Raw genomic sequence first — 25191 nt, forward strand, 5'->3', positions numbered from 1 at the left:
GTGTATGATGCCCTCCTTTATGTGTAATAAAGGGTGTATTGGAGTGTCGGTTCCTTGTAATTTGTGGCAGTCCCTTTCACTTAGTGCATAGGCTTTATGAGTGTAGGAGTCCCACTACCTGAACAATTGTACAACAATGTGAATGAGACTCTCCTTTATGTGATATACAGGTTGTATCAGAGTGGCTCTCCCCTGTAATTTCTGCCAGCACTTGCACTTTATATACAAGAAAAATATACAGGAAATAATGTTTCCTAATAATTTTTCCTCTAAAATCGATTTTTTATCTTTGGTTTGGTGCATATTATTGTCATTCTGGTGTACTACTCGGACAACAGCGTTCCCAGAAGCAACCTGGGAGTCCAAGATGCATCCAGACATCCTCCCCGAGCCGTTGTGTTTCTATCAATTTCTGACCTTTTTCTGTGAACCAGACACCCTCCCCTCTTCAGAGGAGGGGGTGCCTGGTTTAAAGCTCTGGTTCTCCAATTGACTTCCATTGTGCTCTGGTGCTCTGTAGAGCATCCGAGCATCCCAAAATGTTCTATTCGAGCACCAGAGCACCCGAGCACTTTGGTGCTCGATCAACACTAATGTACAGTCATTCTACAGCTAACAGAAGTCATTCAAAATCATATGTTTGCACATAATTTTTTTCTCCACTACTTTATTGGCACTGCCTCCATGTCCTTCTTTTGTTCCACTAAAGAGTCATTGGGACACAGCTCCTGCAGGGGCGCACAGTATTTTTTTTCAGTTCACTTAAGTCTGCTGTATTATTTTCTTTTGGTTTAGCCAGGGCTGTTGGTGGCCTGCACGACAATGCGCACATTCCTATACTGTACGAGACCTCTCTGTCATACTGACTCACAGTAACTGTTTCAGGTAGAAATACCGATGCATGTTGCTGCAATGGACAGTGATGTACACCGAGATAAGCTTTCCCTGCAGGCTTGGATAGAGCTGATTTAATGCACTTCATGACAAATTAATTCGGAACTAAGCAAATTTCTTTAAGAAATTCAGTGAAAAATTTGCTCATCTATAGTTAAGTCATCATGACAGTGTATTAACACAGTGACATAGGCAATGATGTATCACTAGTAATTTGTGAATACTGTAGTTTCTGTCCAAAAGGGTATCTAGAAGTAAAGCCACAACATTTTATAAGCTAGCAAAGCACTTTGACTGACACTAGCAACACTGACGGGATAGTGTCACACTGTTCCAGATTTATCATAGTGGTGGATGGTGCATTTTGAACAATAAGTTTGTCCTATTGTTGCCACAAGCAAGTTAACTGTAAATGAGGGATTTTGATGTTGTGTGGCAACTGTTATTTTAAGCCATAGATGTAGCAAATTCAGAGTTTCCAAAAGGTTGTATTAAAGGGGTTCTCCGAGAATTACGAAAATCAAAATACTCAAATATTACTTTATTATAAATATATTCCATATATTCCCAAATACCTTTCATTTGTTATAATGGGTTGTTTTATCTTGGGAGCAATCATTAGGAAAAATAAAATGGCCGCCATCCTATTAGTACACACAAAACCTGTCCTAATCGCACAGAAGGCCAAGTTACAACACTGAGCCAAAGAGCTGTCTCATCCTCCACTCTGCTCTGCTTGTCAGGGATTATGATCCTGAATACAGCTGATAAGATCTTCAGCTGAATCTCTGTAGGAATGGAGTTCATGAGGAGACATTAAGTACAGAGAGGATGGATAGGATATACTGTGGTAATATGGGGCTGTGGTAATGGAGACTGCGTACATCTCCTCATAAACTTAATTCCTACAGAGATTCAGACAAAGATCTTATCATCTGTATTCAGGATCATAATCCCTGACAATAGGAGAGGAGGATGAGGCAGCTATTTACCTCATTGTTGTGAAGTAACTAGTGATGAGCGAGCACCAAAGTGTTCGGTCCGTACACATCACGATATTCGTGCGCTCAGCCGAGCACCCGAGTATCATGGTAGTCAATGGGAGACAACCAGGCACCCCTGGATGAGGGGAGGGTGCCTGGACCATAGGAAAAAATCTGAAAGTGATGAAAACTCCTCTGAAATCGATCAGGAACAGGAGGGGACCATGTTTGGATGCATCTTGGACCTATGTCGCTGCTGGGAACCATGTTGTCCAAGTTGTATGCCACTTTAACAGACAGAAAAAAACTGACAAAACCCCGCCCCCACAAAAAAATGCCCTTTTAGAGGAAAAATTGTTAGGAAACATTTTTTCCTGTAGATTCAATTGTATATACAGTGTAAGTGGGGCCAAAAATTAAAAGGAAGAAGAGCTACAGCCTGTATATCACATAAAGGTGGGCCTCATTCACATGGTGCTGCAATTGTTCAGGTAGTGGGACTCCTACCCTCATAAAGCCTATGCACTAAGTGAAAGGGCTGCCAAAAATTACAAGGAACTGGCACTACAATGCACCCTTTATTACACATAAAGGAGGGCATCATACACACTCTTTAAAAATTATCATTGATGCCTGCTGGTGACCTCAAAAACATTAGGAGAAAGCGCCTGCTGATCTGACCACCTAAGAAGTTAATTGGTTAAATGGTCAGCACAGGCTACCAAGAAAGAATGACCAATTTCTAATCGTAATGTTCCTTTGGGTTCCAGAGAACATCACATAGCAGAGTTAGCGCAGGAAATGGTGGTCAGCACAGGCTACTAAGAAAGAATGACCGATTTCTATTCGTAATGTTCCTTTGGGTTCCAGAGAACGTCACGTAGCAGAGTTAGCGCAGGGAATGGCGGTCAGCATTTGTTGCCTCTTTACATTATAGAAATGTACCACAATTACAAACTGCTATCTGACTATCTTGGAATTCTATTGTCTACCCCAAAGAAAGATCTAGGGAAAGTGCCACATACAATGAAAGAAAGGAATACAATTGTAATTCCTCCAGGCCCCAAATGTGAAAGGGTCTAATATCTCCTGAAAAGGCATCTGCAAAGGAGAGAGGAGAAAATGGAGTCAAGCCTCACATATTTTTTTTAAAAACATTGAAATATTTATCTCTGTGCCACTATATAAAAACCAGAATCCTGTAAAAAACACATGTGTGAAAGATTCACCACTGAAGGAAGTCTGAAACATAGAAAATAATATACCATGTCAGCTGACCCCCCAAAAAATTGTAGGTGAGGGCTTGCAGGTGAGCTGACCCTCCCTGAAGAGGCACATGAGGATATCTTATGCACTGATCCGCAAACTCTTAAGCCTCCAAAGTCAGAAGAAGATGATGGGTGGGGGGGGGGGGGGGGTGGCAATTAGTGTTTCACTTGGTGGATGATGGGGATAAAACACAGTCAATAAGTAGGGTCTTGTTAGGTCAACAGAAGTCAGGAGGATGACCAGAGTGAGGAACTGGATTTGGAGATCGGGGACGATGATATCACTGACCCAACCTGGGAAGGTGGAAAGCCAAGCGAGGACAGCAGGACAGAGAGGGAGGGATCCACAGCACTGCAACAGGCTGGAAGAGGCTGTGTGGTGGCAAAAGGGAGAAGGCAGGCCACAATAAACAGGCCCGCAACTGTTCCCCCTTGTCCAAATCTCCCTTGACAAGGGGTAGGTGTTCTTGGGCTTTATTGAGGAAGGTGGGGACGATAAAAGAATTTGAATTTGCTAACTGTAACTATGCTATACCTAAATAAGAACTCAACATTTCAATAACAATAACCATAACATATTTTACAGCCTATTAATAAACTAACTAAAAACATAACAATAAACACTCAAACACAGGAACATAATGGGGAAGACTGTTCACTGGAGGCTAAATGAGTAGGGGAAGGAACAGTAGCAACCTCAACCCCACCAGCATGATCCGACACATGGCATCACAACACCCTAATCAGTGGGCTGAACCCCTGGGTCCACAATCAGTGTCTGTGGGTCACACCACTGCCTCCTCTTCCTCCCCTGTGTTACACGCTGGCCAATCCTCTGTCCTTGACGCAGGCCTGGATGACTCCCGCCCTGCAGCTGGGCCTTCGCAAGCACTATCTGCTAGCACACCCCTTTCTGTGTCCAAGCACAGTGTACAGATGTCCCCAGGCTTTTGATTGTAAGCGCGAATACCCTACAACCCACCCACAGGCTATGGCACTAAATGTGCACCTTTCAAAATTTGTAGGCATGGAAATGTTACCATCTAGGCCTGTGGATGCTTTCCTCAACCCCCTTGGCGGCGGCCGTCCCAGCCGCCGCTATTTTTCACGGTGTGCCGTCCCCGCATTACACCAGCAATTGTGTGTGTGTCCCGTAACATCACCTGTGCCCTGACTAACGCAGTTATTGGGAAGGTCCACTTAACGATGGACACATCGACAAGTGCTTTTGGCCAGGGACGCTACATTTCCTTTACGGCACACTGGGTGAACCTTGTGTAGGCCGCTAGCTAGTCGGACCCTGGGATGGCACAGGTGCCACCGACGCCAGGGATTTAAAGGGCACTACTGCCATCAGGATTTCTGCCACCACCTACATTAGTGGCAGCATCCCCCCTTCTTCTCCTCTGCCTCTACCTCCTCCTCCACTGCAAACTCTGAATTCTCATAGGGAAGCGGCAACAGGTCTTGCTGAAATGAATATGCTTGGGTGACAAAAAGTACACTGCCGCAGAGCTGGGGCAGGGTATAAGGGACCAGGTTGGCTGTGTCTGATAATGGCCATAAGTTGTTGGCAGCTTTGTAGCTCGGTAAGCTCACACACAAGGTTCGCCATCGCCTTCACTTTTTTAGAGGGTTAGTGCATCTGGAGGCCCTCATCTACATTATTTTACTCTGTTTCATTGAGCCCAGGGCCACAGCCTTTGCGTGAACCATCAGCATCACGGCCACTTCCACGTCCCATACTGGCCGCCTTCTTAGTATGAAATGTTATATATGCTTAAAAGTATATAACACCTACAGTATTGTAGGATATGTAAGTGTACGCGCCAATCAATGAAAATAGGTATTTTGGATGCACACACTTTACACTGGGGATGTAGCTCTGATAATTTCACAGACTACCATACACCGTCTGCGGATGAAGTACAGTATATGTTAGTAATATGTATGAAATGCACACACAGTGGATGTGGCACAAATATTTTACTTCTCACAAAAATACACCTTTTTCACATGTGGTACTGTATTTGAAACAGAGAGCCACGCACTAGATTATGCACAGATTATTTAGATTGGTGTAACAGACACATCTTTTCAAATGTGATAGAGTATTTGTCACATGAATCCACAGTACATGGACAGTATATTTGGCACAAAACTGTTACATTTGTCCCAAATAGAAATAATTATCTGCGGAATTACTGTATATATGGTTGCGGCCTAAACACAGACACAGATGTGACCAAAACTAGTGAAATTTGTCCCAAATAGAAATACATCTATGCTGAATTACTGTATACAACGGTTGCGGCCTAAATTCACACACAGATGAAACCCAAACTAGGGACATTTGTCCCAAAAAGAAAGAATTCTCTGATGAATTACTAAATATATGGTTGCTGCCTGAATTCATGCACAGATGTGACCAAAACTAGTGAAATTTGTCCCAAATATAAATAATTCTCTGCTGAATTACTGTATATATGGTTGCGGCCTAAATGCAGACACAGATGTGACCCAAACTAGTGAAATTTGTCCCAAATAGAAATGATTTTAGGCTGGAATACTGTATATAACGTTTGTGGATTGAACGTGCACACAAATGTGGCACAAATTAGGTTAATTTCCCCAGAAAAATACCTATCTATGATGGAGCAGTGTATATCTCACTAGCAGGCACACTCTCGAGAATAAGCCCCTTTTTAGAATTTCTGCTAAACACACTGCTTTCTGATGGTATACTGTAGATCTCACTGATATGTAATATTTCTTTCTTTTGAAAGATTTTTGGTACTGAACACAGCGATTTTCCAGCCCTGCACTATCTGTCCCTTCCTGCAGACGTGAGTCCCTAATAGTGCTGAATTTAACCCTTGTTAAATCGTTGTAATTTCAGCAAACCACTATATTTCCCTGCCTACTGTTGGTTCTCCGTGACGCTGAATGATCCGAGCGCGGGATGTCGGCTCCTATATAAACTAATACCACGTGTTTGTGGCCAGCCAACCAGTGTAAGGCTTATAGCTAACATGGCTATGGCATTACACTGGACGGAATTACTTACCTGAATGCTGATTGGATGCTTTAGGAGTCGCCAAAACGTGCTGGGCGGAGACTCGAGCAATGCGACGAGCAGACGTGGTATTCGGCCGAGTACTGCCACGAGCCGAGCATAGCGATGCTCGAGCTGAACCAGTACTCGGCTGAGCATGCTGGCTCATCACTAGAAGTAACTCATCCTGCTCTGTGATTAGGACAGGTTTTGTGTGTACTAATAGGACGGCGGCCATTTTAATTCTCCTAATGTTTGCTCCCTAGAAAAAAACAAGCCAATATAACTAATGAAATATAATGGGAAAATATTTACAATAAAGTAATATTTAAGTATTTTAATTTTCTTAATTTCTGGAGAACCCCTTTAAATGAATGAAGCATACTAAAAATGTATCAGACTGAGGAATACATATTGACTTAAAAAAAAGTATGTGCATTTTGCTGCTTATCAGAATCTCTACAAAAATGTCTATGTGTAATAAATGAACAATCTGCAATCATTTTCCATAGAGTTGAAGTATAAAAAACAGTGGTACTCACCTCACGGATATAACCTGATCTATAAGCTTCTTGGTCAGCTTTAATGTGTTTGCACCAAACGAAGGTCCACCCAGCTCTAAAATGTACAAACCGTAAAATTCAATTTCTCTACTCAAATAGAAAATAATGACAAATGTATATTTACTTTACTTCTCATTCATTGATAGCATCTTTAAATGGGTTGCATGGATTTGGTTCCCTTATATAAAACTTTATACATATAATAATTCATTGGCCTCAGTGATAATGCTACATACATAGTGTTAAAGGGCATCTGTCAGCAGATTTGTACCTATGTTGCGCTTGGCAGCTGAAGGCATCTGTGTTGGTCCTATGTACACATGTGCCTACATTGCTGAGAACAATTGTAAAGTTTTAATATATGCAAATTAGCTTCTAGGATCAATAGAGAAGCTGCTACCTAGAGTCTCAGCTCTCTTTGCAACTGCTTTGCGCTCTGCACTCTGATAGAGCCAGGCATTGTGGATGTCATTGCACCTTACCCTGACTTCACCTAAAGTCTTGCACTGCACTGTGTGCTTCAGTATCCAGCACAGGCGCAGTACAGGAAAGTGGCTTGCCGGTAGTTCTCTTCTGTACTGTGAGCCTCTTTCCTGTATAAGTGAGTAAAATAAATAGTATCTGGCTGCAGCTGCACCAGATACAAAAGCACACAGCACAGCGCAAGACTTTAGGTGAAGTCAGGACCAGCCGTGATCAAAGTGCAGAGCGCACAGCAGTTGCAGAGAGAGCAGAGCCTCTAGGTGTAACAGTTGCTCCATGATGCTTATTTGCATGTATTGAAACTTTATTTTTGTTAGCAATGCAGACACATATGAACATGGGACCAACACAGAAAACTTCAGCTGCCAAGCGCACATGCAACAGGTTGGCCAGTTTCATAGGTACAAGTCTGCTGACAGATGCCCTTTAAATGTAATGGACCCAAATAGATTTTTACAGAATCCGTTTTTAAACCCCTAATCCTGAAGATCCCTGGTATTCACACTGTCACACTATGTAGATTACAATGCTTTAACACTTTTCGTGATGCACTGCATAACATAAATGGACCTCTGATCCATGTCATGTCCCAAGATGTCTTTACTTTAAGAATGTATTTCATAGTGTTTGTAGCTATTGCCGTCATTTTCATTAATATATGAAAAAAAAAAAAAATTACAGCTACAATGCACTTAGGACATCACTGAACAGGAAACATGTAATGGAAGAACCATAATTGCTGTTTTGATTCTACTTGGCATAGCTATAATGTTCCAACAAGTATTTCTTTTTAATAAGAAACAGACGAGTGACTTAAAAAGGGCTTTTTATCTGAAACTATTTCCTACTTTGCATTGTACATTTTATAAACTCAACATGCTGAAATTCCTCTATGGTAATGAGTCTAAAGACTTTTTTTTTAGTTCAGTAGATTACATATGATGGCCAGACATGGAAAGCATTGAACATCGGAAAGTACATTTCTGGTTTCAACTCCATTTAAAGAGAAATACATAAAAGGCAACTGTCTAATGCAGTGGTTACCAACCTGTGGCTCTCCATCTGTTACAAAACTACAACTGCCAGCATGCCTGACTGTCTATAGAATATAAGAGTGTTCATATAGATATTTTTATCTTTCAACATTAGTTTGCCATCATTTGCAGATCATTAGGGCTGAGAATCTTGTTCCTGCTACTTATCTCCACAAACCTGCACTACCAGATATGAATGAACAGTGGGGTAATCAACGAAACCACGCACAACCTTCTGTAGACAGCACTGTTTTGGGGTTATTCATTCTCGCAAGTACAAAGTTAGGTTGTTTGAGGAGGCTGCGGTGCTCCAGTGAAGCATGCGGCCTTCTTTCAGCTTTCCCTAGCCCAGTGAAATCGCTTTGACGGTCAAGTCACCTAGGCGCAGCTCAGTCCCATTCAGGTGAATGGGGCTGAGCTGCGATACCAAGCACAGCTGCTATACAATATAGGGTGCTGTGCTTGGTAAGCTCTGAGAAGGCTGCGGATCACTGATCAGATACTAATGACCTATCCTGAAAACCCCTTTAACAATACAAACCTTCTCACGAGTGTGGTCCACTTGCTTGAGAACGGCTCCTGTGAGAGCTGAAACATTGCAATGAGTAAATAAATCGACCATTTACACTGTGTGCTCCCTCCATCACTTTCTGTGGTTCAACATTTTTGAACTTCAGATCAGGTCTCTGAGGATCATGCACCAGTTAATTGCTGTTTTACAACGTTGGACTGCAGTTTTGTTTGCTTAATAGTAACATTGACATCTTGTGATCTGATCATCTAATGTAGTTAGTCTTAAGAGCATGATATTTTTGGGTAAAAGTTTTCCACATATAACATAATTATAACAAACAGACATGAACTGCAGGCTAAGAAAGTACTTTGAAGTTCACAGTATGTAGCATAAATACAAACCGGATTCCAAAAAAGTTGGGACACTATACAAATCGTGAATAAAAACTGAATGCAATGATGTGGAGGTGCCAACGTCTAATATTTTATTCAGAATAGAACATAAATCACGGAACAAAAGTTTAAACTAAGAAAATGTACAATTTTAAGGGAAAAATATGTTGAATCAGAATTTCATGGTGTCAACAAATCCCCAAAAAGTTGGGACAAGGCCATTTTCACCACTGTGTGGCACCTCCCCTTCTTCTTACAACACTCAACAGACGTCTGGGGACCGTGGAGACCAGTTTCTCAAGTTTAGAAATAGGAATGCTCTCACATTCTTGTCTAATACAGGCCTCTAACTGTTCAATCGTCTTGGGCCTTCTTTGTTGCACCTTCCTCTTTATCATGCGCCAAATATTCTCTATAGGTGAAAGATCTGGACTGCAGACTGGCCATTTCAGTACCCGGATCCTTCTCCTACGCAGCCATGATGTTGTGATTGATGCAGAATGTGGTCTGGCATTATCTTGTTGAAAAATGCAGGGTCTTCCCTGAAAGAGATGATGCCTGGATGGGAGCATATGTTGTTCTAGAACCTGAATATATTGTTCTGCATTGATGGTGCCTTTCCAGACATGCAAGCCGCCCATGCCACACGCACTCATGCAACCCCATACCATCAGAGATGCAGGCTTCTGAACTGAGCGTTGATAACAACTTGGGTTGTCCTTGTCCTCTTTAGTCCGGGTGACATGGCGTCCCAGATTTCCAAAAAGAACTTCGAATCGTGACTCGTCTGACCACAGAACAGTCTTCCATTTTGCCACACTCCATTTTAAATGATCCCTGGCCCAGTGAAAACGCTTGAGCTTGTGGATCTTGCTTAGAAATGGCTTCTTCTTTGCACTGTAGAGTTTCAGCTGGCAAAAGCGGATGGCACGGTGGATTGTGTTCACTGACAATGGTTTCTGGAAGTATTCCTGAGCCCATTCTGTGATTTCCTTTACAGTAGCATTCCTGTTTGTGGTGCAGTGTCGTTTAAGGGCCCCGGAGATCACAGGCATCCAGTATGGTTTTACGGCCTTGACCCTTACGCAGAGATTGTTCCAGATTCTCTGAATCTTCAAATGATGTTATACACAGTTGATGATGATAGATGCAAAGTCTTTGCAATTTTTCGCTGGGTAACACCTTTCTGATATTGCTCCACTATCTTTCTGCGCAACATTGTGGGAATTGGTGATCCTCTACCCATCTTGGCTTCTGAGAGACACTGCCACTCTAAGAAGCTCTTTTTATACCCAATCATGTTGCCAATTGACCTAATTAGTGTTAATTGGTCTTCCAGCTCTTCGTTATGCTCAAATTAACTTTTTCCAGCCTCTTATTGCTACTTGTCCCAACTTTTTTGGGATTTGTTGACACCGTGAAATTTTGAATCAACGTATTTTTCCTTTAAAATGATACATTTACTCGGATTAAACTTTTGATCTGTCATCTACGTTCTATTACAAATAAAATATTAACATTTGCCATCTCCACATCATTGCATTCAGTTTTTATTCACGATTTGTATAGTGTCTCAACTTTTGGGGAATCCGGTTTGTAGTTCTGGGAAAATTGCTTGCAAACAATTTCATATGCATTGTATACACTGCTCAATGCATATCTAGTCAAGTGCAGACAAAAAGCAAACATATGTAACTGATCTCAGATACAATATAGAAACATATGTGGGTCTTTCTTGCCTGAAAAAATATCTTTCATGGTCTATTATTCCACCAGGAAAACATAGTTATAATTGTCAAAAAAGTTTTACCTTTTGAGTTTGTTGTACACAGTAATAAATATATAAAGATATCACAAAATGTCCAATGTACAGGTCCTTCTAAAAAAATTAGCATACTGTGATAAAGTTCATTATTTTCTGTAATGTACTGATAAACATTAGACTTTCATATATTTTAGATTCATTACACACCAACTGAAGTAGTTCAAGCCTTTTATTGTTTTAATATTGATGATTTTGGCATACAGCTCATGAAAACACAAAATTCCTATCTCAAAAAATTAGCATATCATGTAAAGGTTCTCTAAACAAGCTATTAACCTAATCATCTGAATCAACTAATTAACTCTAAACACCTGCAAAAGATTCCTGAGGCTTTTAAAAACTCCCAGCCTGGTTCATTACTCTAAACCGCAATCATGGGTAAGACTGCCGACCTGACTGCTGTCCAGAAGGCCATCATTGACACCCTCAAGCAAGAGGGTAGACACAGAAAGAAATTTCTGAACGAATAGGCTGTTCCCAGAGTGCTGTATCAAGGCACCTCAGTGAGAAGTCTGTGGGAAGGAAAAAGTGTGGCAGAAAACGCTGCACAACGAGAAGAAGTGACCGGACCCTGAGGAAGATTGTGGAGAAGGACCGATTCCAGACCTTGGGGGACCTGCGGAAGCAGTGGACTGAGTCTGGAGTAGAAACATCCAGAGCCACCGTGTACAGGCGTGTGCAGGAAATGGGCTACAGGTGCCGCATTCCCCAGGTCAAGCCACTTTTGAACCAGAAACAGCGGCAGAAGCGCCTGACCTGGGCTACAGAGAAGCAGCACTGGACTGTTGCATGTCATTCGGAAATCAAGGTGCCAGAGTCTGGAGGAAGTCTGGGGAGAGGGAAATGCCAAAATGCCTGAAGTCCAGTGTCAAGTACCCACAGTCAGTGATGGTCTGGGGTGCCATGTTAGCTGCTGGTGTTGGTCCACTGTGTTTTATCAAGGGCAGGGTCAATGCAGCTAGCTATCAGGAGATTTTGGAGCACTTCATGCTTCCATCTGCTGAAAAGCTTTATGGAGATGAAGATTTCATTTTTCAACACGACCTGGCACCTGCTCACAATGCCAAAACCACTGGTAAATGGTTTACTGACCATGGTATTACTGTGCTCAATTGGCCTGCCAACTCTCCTAACCTGAACCCCATAGAGAATCTGTGGGATATTGGGAAGAGAAAGTTGAGAGACGCAAGACCCAACACTCTGGATGAGCTTAAGGCCGCTATCGAAGCATCCTGGGCCTCCATAACACCTCAGCAGTGCCACAGGCTGATTGCCTCCATGCCACGCCGCATTGAAGCAGTCATTTCTGCAAAAGGATTCCCGACCAAGTATTGAGTGCATAACTGAACATAATTATTTGAAGGTTGACTTTTTTTGTATTAAAAACACTTTTCTTTTATTGGTCGGATGAAATATGCTAATTTTTTGAGATAGGAAATTTGTGTTTTCATGAGCTGTATGCCAAAATCATCAATATTAAAACAATAAAAGGCTTGAACTACTTCAGTTGGTGTGTAATGAATCTAAAATATATGAAAGTATAATGTTTATCAGTACATTACAGAAAATAATGAACTTTATCACAATATGCTAATTTTTTGAGAAGGACCTGTATATGGACCTTGTTGGTTTATATATTAATTCAGGATTGTGCTCAGAGGAAATCTCACTAGTTACTCGTATGCCAATATTACTTACAAAATTATGAAATAAATATTAATGAGTTAGTCACCCCGAAACAGCTGTCTGCAGATGAGGTGCTGGCTTATTTAATATCCAAGTCATGTTTTAAGGCTTATTTAAAGCGTTGAACATTTACTTATAGGGTAGCTGCCTTACATCTGGTGGCATCAGATGCAGAACTTGCTAAGACCTCATTTGAATCCCTTCTTCCCAGAATTCCAGAGGAGCATGTATGGCCTACTGCAGGGATGGCCAACCTGCGGCTCTCCAGCTGTTACCAGTATGAGGGGCCTCCATCCTACTGACATCAAGTCCTCCATGCCAGATGCTGATGTTAGATCTCATGCCCTATTGACCACTGACATTAGGGAACTGTTTCCTATATTGTGCTAATTTTTACCATTGCACTTTTGTTCCTGTTTTTGTGGAGGACTGTTTACATTTTGATGATTTTTCATGATTAAGAGGGTTTAACATGAGATCCTGCGCTTGACTACCCTTTTTGGGGTTTTTACTCCACCCAACATAGGGAGATATACAAGGGCTCAATAGGGTGAGTATACCGTTGCAAAATCCCCCCTCTCTGATGTTGGGACCAATATGCACCTTAAATCTTTACCAGTGGAAATGTGGACCTATGTTGATTTTAATGATTGGGAGTCAATTAATTGCTATCTGATCTATTGTATTTTTTTATATATCAATTTAAAGTTGTTTTTAGAAGTATTGCATCAGAATCTGAAACCATCAGATGATACTTTATTGACTCAATTCAATCCTGATGATGTCCTCATAATGTAATAAAACTGCTTTAAACCCTTGCTAGTTAAAATGGTATCCATGTCACTGTAGGCACTAGTGGTATCCTGAACTCACCACAACCCCTCTGTCTACCTAATTGCATGATTCGTCATGACGGCCTACAACTGGTCCACAATCCCTCCTTATCTAAGTGCTGGGGCCTACAGGAAGGGTACTGCGGAGGGAAAAATATTAACCGAGTGACAGATCGACACTTTCAAAATAGAAACTACGCGTAACAATCAAACCGGGTCAAAACAGAAGAGACAAAAGCCAAACCAAATCAGGTGACACAAATCAGAAACTAAGCTGCACCAAAGTCAATACCTGGAAAAACAGAAAGGATAAAGTCAGAGATCAATAACCAGACACAATACAAAGCCAAGAGTCAATACCAGGATGTCACATCAGGTTACAAATTGTCAGGAAAAGGGTCAGCATCTACGTCCACGGCAAAGGGTCAGGAATCCAAGAATATATATCCAATAATCTAGGGCTAATGCAGCGATCTAGGGAATAAAATCAAACACAGGCAACTGTGGTGAGTTGTTGCCTATGTTAAATAGGCTACACTGCTGGGCACATGACGGCGTCCGGTGTCACTTGACTACTAATGTCAGCATGACAGACATTTCAATGTTATTACTGATTGTCCTTTTCTCCTGCCTTCGGAGGCCCAGCCTAGTAGCCATATCAACAGGACTCTGGAAACCCTGACTAGGGAGAAGCACACTCGCCAGCCTCAGGGCCTTGGTTACAATCTGATAAAAAGTCAATAATTGTAACATGATAACAAAGATCACTGTATATACCATAAAATCTTAAAACAAAATTCCTATATTTGTCAACCTGTCCCTGAAGGTTCATTGGAATAGAAATCTCCTCCTACACATAAGCAGACACTAATATACAGTAAATGGCCACCTCTGATATATTGTAGCATTTAAGCTTCAGTATCATACTGTATGTTAATTGTTATCTGGTGTGGTGTTGCTGCAGGTTGTTTGACATGTCAAAGTATATAATAATAAACAACAAACAATTGGAAAATGTGCTGTCAGCTTTCCATGCAAATAGGAATTCTCAGGGATTTGCATATTGAGTCTATGTGAATGATCAATATAAAAAAGTAGGGGGTCTGACACCCCTGTACTCCTGCCTTTTAGATATTCAGGAGATAAGAGCTGGATAGGCAAACAATATAAAAACCCCTAAGAACCCTTTAAGTTTTGCTTTGCCAGAATGTGCCATCAGTGTCTGATCTTTGTGACTGTTACGGATGTTCCCGTTGCAGTTACCAGGAGATCTGAGAGACTGGCAACTCGTGGGTTAAATTGACAAGTTCACTGTGGAGCTTATTGTGTCTGTGTTTTGGTGAATGCCACACCCCTTCCTTCAGGTGTTGCTTGTTGGTAATTTACTTTTCCCATAAGTAGCAGCTTCTCACTCTTGGAGGTGTGGTTTATAGATTTTCTTCCTGCCTTCTAACTAGCTGGTCGGTTGTACTCTGTGGTGCTTCTGGAGTTGCCAGTTTTCAACTTTCAGATAAGTCTTGTCTTTTCTTATTATTTTGTGTTGGTTATATTGCCTGTTGTTTTTTGTATCTGAAACTCATTCCAGGGCCTTATAGGGATATAAGGGCCTAGGTATCCAGCATATGACTATTCCTACCTTCAAGGTCTATTCATATTGATAGGTAGTTAGGGCCCGGATTAGGGTTGTTTAGGAGGTGACCAGTTCCTTCCCTAGTTTCCAGGCCCAGTTACTATTCCCCTTCTCTCCTGACTTTAGTGTGGAGTTTTTCCCCCACACTGATCGTGACAGTGACCCTGGCTGATGACTAGAATAAAGTGGAAGTGGCCCTAGTAAAGCATTATGTCACTTCTGCTATTTTTCGCTCCACTGGGTTGTTCCATGGTCCTTTGGAGGCTCCTGATCATGCAGCCACCAAAAAAAGCATATTATATGCAAAACCCTGATTTAAATGGTTTGTATTATATTAAAACCCATTTCTAATAAGCAAAATAATAGTAACTTACTAATATATAAATACAGTACATATATGATGTGTGTACTTGAAAACTTGTGTACCTAAAGTTCATTTACATTTGTTCCCCTCAGCGATCATTCATAATCATTGTCCAGTGTAAATGTGTCCAGATATATAAATAATGAGCACCAATCAACTCACTATATCATCTATTGTCTCTTGTTACCAGCAATATACTGTATCTGCATGTGTAATTGGATCCTTACAATAAAAGCTAATCAGAATTTCACCTGCATTTGATCAACTGTAATGGCTAAACCATTGTGTAAATGTCGTATTCAACCTTAATCTTACCCCCGTACAAGGGATGAGTGAGATATTCGTGTTCTGTCATGCAGCGTCCTGTTTTCAGTGCTTGTTGTACAATGGGGAACTTTTCACTCTCCACACCCTAAATAATAGAACCAAACATTGAGAACAATATTAGAAATGGACTACAATGATTCAAAGTTTAATAAACTTTCAAAAGTTTCAAAAATGTTATATTCAGCCTTGACATTGAGCCTTAATTATCTGATCTAGGAGGTAGGTAGCAATGCCGTGAGACATACTCATGGAGTTCACTGTATAGTAAAAATGTTTCCTTTGTTCTGTGGGCAGCATGATTACAGTGATACCCCATTTGTTTTTTCTAATGTTTAAAAAAAAAAATGAAGATAACACTGGAAATAAAAAAAAAATTATTGCATATTCGAACCCTGTATGGAGTTGTGCAAGAGCTTTTTTTTTGCAGGTGCACTCCTTCTATTTATACTAGAATTTTTTTTATTTTTTATCACTGAGTAGGTTCTCAGCCGTCAGTTAGGAATAGAGCAACTATTATTGATACCAGTTTTGGATATGAGTCGCATGGCTTTCAGTATCACTTTTCTGCTGACGAAACACAAATCTACCTCTCTGGCCCAGACATCACCACCCTACTATCCAGAATCCCACAATGCCTATCTTCCATAGCCTCCTTCTTCTCCTCTTGCTTTCTCAAACTTAACATGGACAAAACAGCCCTTTCCACCACTTGCCACCTCCAACTCAAAAACATCTCCCGCGTCTGCGCTTTCCTCAACTTTGAGTTTGCAAAACTATTTGTACATGGCCTCATCTTCTCCCGCCTAGACTACTGCAACATTCTGCTCTGTGGCCTTCCATCTAGCATTCTCGCACCACTCCAATCTATCCTCAACTCTGCTGCATGGCTGATCCACCTCTCACCCTGTTACTCCTCTGCCTCTCCTCTTTGCCAAACCCTTCACTAGCTCCCCATTGCCCAACAAATTCAGTTCAAAATACTAACAAATACATACAAGGCTGTCCATAACCTGTCCCCTCTCTACATCTCTGAGCTACTTTGCTGATACATCCCCACACGCACTCTCCTATCCTCACAAGACCTCCTTCTCTCCTCTCCTCTTATCACCTCTTCCCACAATCGCCTCCAAGATTTCTCCCGTGCATCCCCCATTCTCTGGAACTTGCTACCCCAACATATCAGACTCTTACCTACAGTGGAATCCTTCAAAAGAAACCTAAAAACTCACCTCTTCAGACAAGCCTACAACCAGTGACCCTGCTGCCTCTATACCGCCATGACCAGCTTCACCCTCACCTACTGTGTCCTTCTCCCATACCATGTAGATTGTAAGCCCTCATGGGCAGGGCCCTCTCTCCTTCTGTACCAGTTTGTAACTCGTCTTGTTTATGATTAGTGCTGTGCAATTGTCTGTATTATGTATGTATACCCATTTTCATATTTACAGCGCTATGGAATGAATGGCGCATTAATAATAAATAATAATATGAGTTTTTTTAATCATTTTTTATTAATTTTTTTGGGGGAGGCAAAAAATTGTGATTCTGTCATGTTGATATTTTTTTTTCTGTTATGGCGTATCAGCAACTACTTTTAGATTTCAACAATTGAAATTTTTTCATTGTTTTTTTTTACTTGTTACCACTACAGTCTATACGAAATAACAGTTTTCCAATTAAGCCTTGCCACAGGCAGGGCTTAATATTATCTGAACTATGGCAGTCCTGTGAGGCTTCAGAATGCCCCCAGTTGCCATAGCTCCTCAATCTTGTTATTTGAGCACTCCTGGTAAATGACTTCTCAGGTGCCATGGTTACATTTGACCATAGCATCTGAGGGGTAAAAAGTAGAGATGAGCGAGGTTTAAAAAAATTTGATTTAGACGATTCACTGAGCTTCGTCAAGAAATTCGAGATTCGAAAAAGCGTGATAAATCTGGTATACTCAGGCCCCTGTGCCTAATAATATTTATCCCACTTGGTGGCCCAATCTCAGTGTGAAAGTGTGGAACTTAAGCCGAATGCACACAGCCGTGTTTCATGGCTGTGAGCGGTCCGTGGTAACAAGGCCTGGATTACTGCTGAGAGCAGGAGCGCATGGTATCATTGGTTGCTATGACGCCATGCGCTTCATGCCGCCGCTGCACTACAGTAATACACTCGTATATATCACGTGAAACACGGCCATGTACATTCAGCTTTACACTGCAGGTAGAGTGAAAGGGGAGTGTATTGCTGTGTGCATTAAAGGGCTTCTGTCACCCCATTAAACTGTTTTTTTTTTTTCTTTACTAATAATCCCTACACTGCGATCTCATCATACATAAGCTAATTAATGATTTTCGTTCAGTAGAATTTGTTAAAAATCGATTTTTGAAATATGTAAATTACCTTGCTACCAGCAAGTAGGGCGGCTACTTGCTGGTAGCAGCCGCATCCTCCGATGGTAATGACGCCCCCTCTGCTTGTTGATTGACAGATCCCGTCTGCTGGCCCTTTCTCTGCTGGCCCTGCCTGTTTTGATTCAATATCTGGCGCCTGCGCCGCGGCCGTACCTCTCTTCAATCTGCGCAGGCGCACTGAGAGGCGGCCTGCGCTTGGCCGCTCGCTCCTCAATGCGCCTGCGCCGGGTGTAGATGTGACGTCATCGGCGCAGGGGCATTGAGGATGGAGCGGCCGAGCGAGTGGCCGCCTCTCAGTGCGCCTGCGCAGATTGAAGAGGGGTACGGCCGCGGCGCAGGCGCCAGATATTGTATCAAAACAGGCAGGGCCAGCAGAGAAAGGGCCAGCGGATGGGATCTGTCAATCAACAAGCAGAGGGGGCGTCATTACCATCGGAGGATGCGGCTGCTACCAGCAAGTAGCCGCCCTACTTGCTGGTAGCAAGGTAATTTACATATTTCAAAAATCGATTTTTAACAAATTCTACTGAATGAAAATCATTAATTAGCTTATAGCTATGATGAGATCGCAGTGTAGGGATTATTAGTAAAGAAAAAACAAAACGGTTTAATGGGGTGACAGAAGCCCTTTAAGTTCTAGTGCACACACATTCATAGTTAATCTGTTCTGCAGGTACTGTGCCATCAGTATTACAGACAGTTGTTATTTATCACTGTCTACATCACTGTGCAGGGCATCAAGATTAGCTAATCTCTTCTGTTAGCTGTTGAATTACTGTGCATCAGTATTACAATTAAAAGCGTCAGGTATAATTTATTGGCGTGGACTTAACTGTGCAGTTCACTATGATTGAAGTTGTCAGCAGCAGTGGCAGTAACAGTGTGCACCAAGATTCATAGGTAATCCCTTCTGTTAAACAAAAAGAAAAGCAATACAGCACCCTTCAGTAAAGCAAAAACAAAAACGGGAGCGTCCCTGCAGGAGCAGTGTCCAAATGGCTCCTTAGTGAAAAAAAAAAAAAAAAATGGAGGCAGCCAAAAACGTAATAAAGATTTTTTTTTTCTTTTAATGCATGTTGTGGCAGTCCAAACACATGCTTTTTAATCACTTCTGTCAGCTGTCGAATCACTGTGTGTCAGTATTAAAGGTAACTGTAAGCATCAGGTCTCATCGCCATGAACTGGCAGCAGCAGTAATGGACCCATGACAGAGTGGGGATGGTGGCAGCAGCAGTAATGGACCCATGACAGAGTGGGGCCAGTGGCAGCAACAGCAGTAGCAGTAGTGGACCCATGAAAGAGTGGGGGCTGTGCTAATAGCAGTGGCAGTAGTGGCACCATGACAGAGTGGGGACGGTGGCAGCAGTAGCAGTCGTGGACTAACAGAGTGGGGACGGTGGCAGTGACAGTACCAGCAGTGGCCCTATGACAGAGTGGGGATGGTGGCAGCAGCAGTAGTGGCCCCATGACAGAGTAAGGACGGTGACAGCAGCAGTAGTGGCTCACTTGATTTTGGGGTCCGCTCCCTCCCACTGGAACGTCTACCACGGACCAAGTGCTGGCTGGAATACTACTATAGATTGGGGATGGTGGCAGCAGCAGTAGTGAATTCATGACAGAGTGAGGATGGGGCAGCAGTAGTAGTGGCCCCAAGACAGAGTGGGGATAGTGGCAGCAGCAGTAGTGGCCTAATGACAGAGTGGGGACAGTGGCAGTAACCATGACAATCGTGGCCCATGACAGAATGGGGACGGTGGTGGCAGCAGCAGCAATGGCAGTAACTGTGACAGTAGTGGCCCCATGACAGAGTGGGGATGATGGCAGCAGTAGTAGTGGCCCCATAGAGTGGGGACGATGGCAGCATCAGCAGAATAGTAGCCCCATGACAGTGGGGATAGTGGTAGCAGGAGTAGCAGTGGCAGTAGCTGTGACAATAGGGGCCCCATGACAGAGTGGAGATGATGGCACCAGCAGTGGAAGTAACCATGACAATAATGGCCCCATGACAGAGTGGAGATGGTGGCAGCATCAGTAGAGGCCCCATGACAAAGTGGGGACAGTGGCAGCACAGTAGCCATAGCAGTAGTGGCCCTATGACAGAATGATGGGGAAGGTGGTAGTGACAGTAGTGGCCCCATGACAGAGTGGGGATGGTGACAGCAGCAGTAGTGGCCCCATGACAGAGTAGGGGTGGTGGCAGCATCAGTAGAGGCACCATGACAAAGTGGGGAAAGTGGCAGCACAGTAGCCGTAGCAGTAGTGGCCCCATGACAGAATGATGGGGAAGGTGGTAGTGACAGTAGTGGCCCTATGAAAGAGTGAGGACGGTGGCAGCAGCAGTGGCAGTAACCGTGACAATAGTGGCCCCATGACAGTGTCATGGTTACTTCCACTGCTGGTGCCATCATCAGGGCGGAGGCGGCAGCAGCAGCAGTGGCAGTAACCATGACAATAGTGGCCCCATGATAGATTGGGGACGATGGCAGCAGTAGTGGCAGTAACCATGACAATAGTGGCCCCATGACAGAATGGGGATGGTGGCATCAACAGTAGTGGCCCCATGACAGAGTGGGAACGGAGGTGACGGCAGCTGCAGTGGCAGTAGTGGCCCCATGACAGAATGGGGAATGTGGTAGTGACAGTGACAATAGTGTCCCCATGACAGAGTGGGGAGGGCGTGCGCAGCAGTGGCAGTAATGGTTTTCCAGGATTTTTATATTAATGACCTATCCTCTGGATAGGTGATCCGTATCAGATTGGTGGGGGTCCGACACCCGGGATCCCCACTGTTCAGCTGTATTGAGCAGCTTACCAAGCTTGTATTTCAGCTTCCCAAGCACAGCGCCGTACATTGTATAGCGGGTGTGCTTGGTATCACGCTCAGTCCCATTCACTTAAATGGGGCTGAGCTGCTTCTAGGCCACATGACACATGAAGGTGTCATCACTTGGACTAGTAAAAGCAGAGAGAAGGCCATGGTGCTCACAAGAGAACCGCTGCCTTGTCAAACAGCTGATCAGCGGAGGTCAGTGGTTTCGAAACCCCACCAATCAGATACCGATGACCTATCCTGAGGAGAAAAGCCCTTTAACTGTAGAAACCAGTGTCAGGCAGCGCTGCCAAGGCCAATAAGATAATGGGTTGCATCAAAACTGGTATAGATGCCCGTGATGAGAGCATAGTCCTGCCACTTTACAAATCACTAATCAGAGCACACATGGAGTACTGTGTACAGTTCTGGGCTCCTGTGAACAAAGCAGATATAGCAGAGCTGGAGAGAGTTCAGAGGAGGGCAACTACATAATAACTGGAATAGGTGGACTACAGTACCCTGAAAGATTATCAAAATTTGGGTTATTCACTTTAGAAAAAAGACGACTGAGGGCAGATCTAATAGCTATGTATATATGTGACTGTGACAAGTGGACATCTTCTGCGTCTGGAGGAAAGAAGGTTTGTACACAGACATAGAAGAGGATTCTTTACGGTAAGAGCAGTGAGACTATGGAACTCTCTGCCTGAGGTGGTGGTTATAGTTATTAGGTTTTTGGAGATGTCTTTGATCCAGGGAGTTATTCTGATTGCCTGATTGGAGTTGGTAAGGATGTTTTTCCCCTAAAATGAGAAAAATTGGCTTCTACCTCACAGGGGTTTTTGTTTTGCCTTCCTCTGGATCAACTTTGCAGGATAACAGGCTGAACTGGATGGACAGATGTCTTTTTTTCAGCGTTATAAATTATGTTACTATGTGTTTCCTGAGCAAATGCAATCTTTAAAGACCCAACATTCGTCATACATGTACAGCAGATGTTGGGGAAGTTTTAATGAAACAGGAATATGAATTAATGGGGATGACAATGATGTTCTTCCATGTCAAAATAGTATTTCGATCTAATTTGGATCTAGACTTGAAATCTGTACTCTCCGAGAGCTGTATTTCCAGCATTAGTGGCAGTTTTCTTCTGCCCAAGTATTAACATTATAGGCTAGATAATGCCTAGCATCCCTTTTGAACTTCACAAGCATGCCTTGATTTATATATTGACCTTCAATTACAAGTTAACATGATAGTATCCTTTGCGGATGATATTGCACATCATCCTGTAAATCTATGTCAGCGGGAGTCTCAAGCCTTTCTGAATTATTTGCATTTTCAGGTATTTAGCAGTAAGTAGAAACATTCAAAAACATATTTACTTCAGTTTTTCTTCGAAAAATTGTTTTTTTTAGTAAAATCAACTTCACATTGCTCCCTTAAAGGGCCTCTGTCAGCAGATTTGTACCTATGAAACTGGGAGCCCTGTTGGATGTGCGCTTGGCAGCTGAAGGCATGTGTGTTGATTTCAATATATGCAAATGAGCCTCTAGGAGCAACGGGGGAGTTGACGTTACACCTAGAGGCTTGGCTCTCTCTGTAATTGCTGCACTTTCTGCACCTTGACAGAGCGGGCAGCGTAAACGTAATCACACCTGTCAATCAAAGTGCAAAGGGAGCATGGCAGTTGCAGAGAGAACAGAGCCTCTAGGTGTAACAGCAACGCCCCTGTTGCTCCTAGAGGCTCATTTGCATATATTGAACCATAATTTTTCTCAGCAATGCGGACACATATGAACATGGAACCAACACAGATGACTGCTAAGAGTCCATGCAACAGGTCAGCCAGTTTTATAGGTACAAAGCTGCTGACAGATGTCCTTTAATACAAGATGAAATCCTGCATCCTCTGCCTAAGTTGAGTAGTGCCTATACAAACTAGAGTGAAGTCAGGTAAACACACAGATTATGGTGGGGCAAGCCAATGTATATATGGATGTACCATTGACAGGAGAAAGCAAACTCATTCATGCTATATTTAAACGTAATAGGACAAACGGCCATTGTCGTTAAATGTAATCTGTCACCACTTTTGTGGTGTCCTAACTAATGGTAACATAAACTAGTGACAGATCCCCTCAGCAAAATGCTGAGTCATTTTTTTTAAATTGACCCAGCCATTCTGTCAAAACATTGTATTGAATAGCTCCAGTGCATAGTGATGAGTCCCGAATATTCATGAGCTCCTGGCTCTCCCCGCCCACCTGCTGCTGATTCATAAGGGAATACAAACTGTCAGAGGAAGGTGGACGGAGAGAACCGTGAGCTCATAAATATAGGGAGTCATAGGCATGTGCTGGAGATGTTAGATTTTAAAGTGAGAACAGCAGAAAACTGTTGACGGATGTTTATTATGCTAGTAATACTGTTATATTTGCTATGCTATTAAAAATAGTCTTATTTATAATACTTACAAATATTAAAGCGTACTGTATTTTTCACTTTATAAGATGCACTTTTCCCCCAAAAAAGTGGGGGGAAATAGCCGTTTGTCTTATAAAGCGAATACTAGTGAGTATCCATTAGGTGCGGGGAGCGAGGCGCTGCAAGCGCTTGTAATACTCACTGTGAGGAATATGGATTAATATTTACTGTCAGCTATGTCCTCACACCCCCATTTGCTGACAGATAGCGGAGGTAGGAACTCCACAGCCCTGAACTCAAAGCCCCAGCCCTGATTGTCATTTGATTCACCTCTTGGCATGTTCACTGTACATGCCAAATAGGTTCCCACCCCCCAGCCACCTGAGTGTCAGCTGGCAAGGAAGAAAGCCCCAGGGGTCCAGGCTTCAAGGAGGCCCCAGGTGGCGAAGGTCACACCTCAGTCCACCAGTTTGGAGCGAAGCTAAATCCTGTAGGTAAACCCCCAGCAGGAGGTGGTCCCAGAACCATATCCCTATATCTGGTCTGGAGCTATGAACCCTAAAGGGTTTTGTGGGTCATTTTCTGCCAGCCCAGAAGAGGGGGAGTGGACCCCTCCCTGAGGCCAGGAGGGGAAGGGCCGGCTACAGGTTAAAAGGCTTGGGCCAGCAAGCGGCCGTCTCTTTCTCTGAAGAAGGGTCACATCTTACAAATGTGTTTAGAGGGACCCAGGAACTCGCTGAGATAATGGCCCTTCATGTGGACTCCAGCAAAGAACACCTCACAACCAAAAGGAACTTTCATCTTACCCGGTAACTGACTTTTACACTGCTTAACCCTGTTGTACCCATATAACATGTATCTGTAACCTCAGACCACTGTATATATTCTCTGTGTATATTGTGTTAAATCTAGTGTGCCCTTACCGCGATTAAATATATATTTTAATCTTGTGCTATCTTGTATCTCGATCACGAATCCCCAAGTCTGTTATTTGGCCTAGTTATAAGCTACCGCGGGTTGGTTTCTGACCCTATATAATCCCGTTAGCAAACCAGGCTTTTATCAAACGAGAAGCTGGTGGCAGATTTCCCAGGCTGAGACAGCGCTGTTTTCACTGCAGCAGCGAAAAGGCTCTCTCAGCTTGTTGCCTCTCTGTGCCCTCATGGAAAGGAGGTGTGTGTGTGTGTGTAAACTGTACCAACCTGACCTCACCTGTTCCTCCCGGAGGGCGTAAAGTCACGTTTTTGGTAAACCCGTGACCATAGAGTGGCTCGTGAGCTCGATGTAAGCAACGTCAAGCGGGCACGAGGTGTGGTATTCGGCACACTCACCCTCCCGGTCTTCATTGCTGGGGCCGCCGCTTTACTGTCCTGACCGTGTACAGAGTCATAACGTAGTGCACGCACTATGACCTGATGCTGCACGTAGTCAGGTGATAGTCAGGTGATAGAGCAGTGCAGGCCTAAAAGACAGGGAGAGCGAGTTCTGCCGGAGGTGGAGAGGAGCCGCGGCGCAGTATAGGTAAGAGGAGTTTTTTATTTTAAACTCATTTGAAGTCTGATGGGGGTCTGGAAAGGTGGGCTGATCTGAGGTCTGATGGGGCCTTGACAAGGTGGGATGATCTGAGATCTGAGGAGGGTCTGACAAGGTAGGCTAATCTGAGGTCTGGTGGGGGTCTGACAAGGTGGGTTGATCTGAG

General features: G+C 43.1%; 1 protein-coding gene across 2 annotated transcripts in view; it reads right to left on the bottom strand.

The window, feature by feature from the left end:
* The window catches only part of LOC122942385 (L-threonine ammonia-lyase-like), a 184283-nt gene that overhangs the window by 87805 nt on the left and 71287 nt on the right, over positions 1 to 25191 (bottom strand). For both annotated transcript variants that reach the window (XM_044299964.1, XM_044299963.1), the window contains 2 exons: positions 15840 to 15936; positions 6743 to 6818 (listed from right to left, as the gene is read on the bottom strand). In XM_044299964.1, coding sequence (XP_044155899.1) covers positions 6743 to 6818; positions 15840 to 15936 — 173 coding nt within the window. The remainder of the gene's footprint in view (positions 1 to 6742; positions 6819 to 15839; positions 15937 to 25191) is intronic.

The sequence above is a fragment of the Bufo gargarizans genome, chromosome 6 (assembly GCF_014858855.1).
Source record: "Bufo gargarizans isolate SCDJY-AF-19 chromosome 6, ASM1485885v1, whole genome shotgun sequence".
NCBI lineage: Eukaryota > Metazoa > Chordata > Amphibia > Anura > Bufonidae > Bufo > Bufo gargarizans.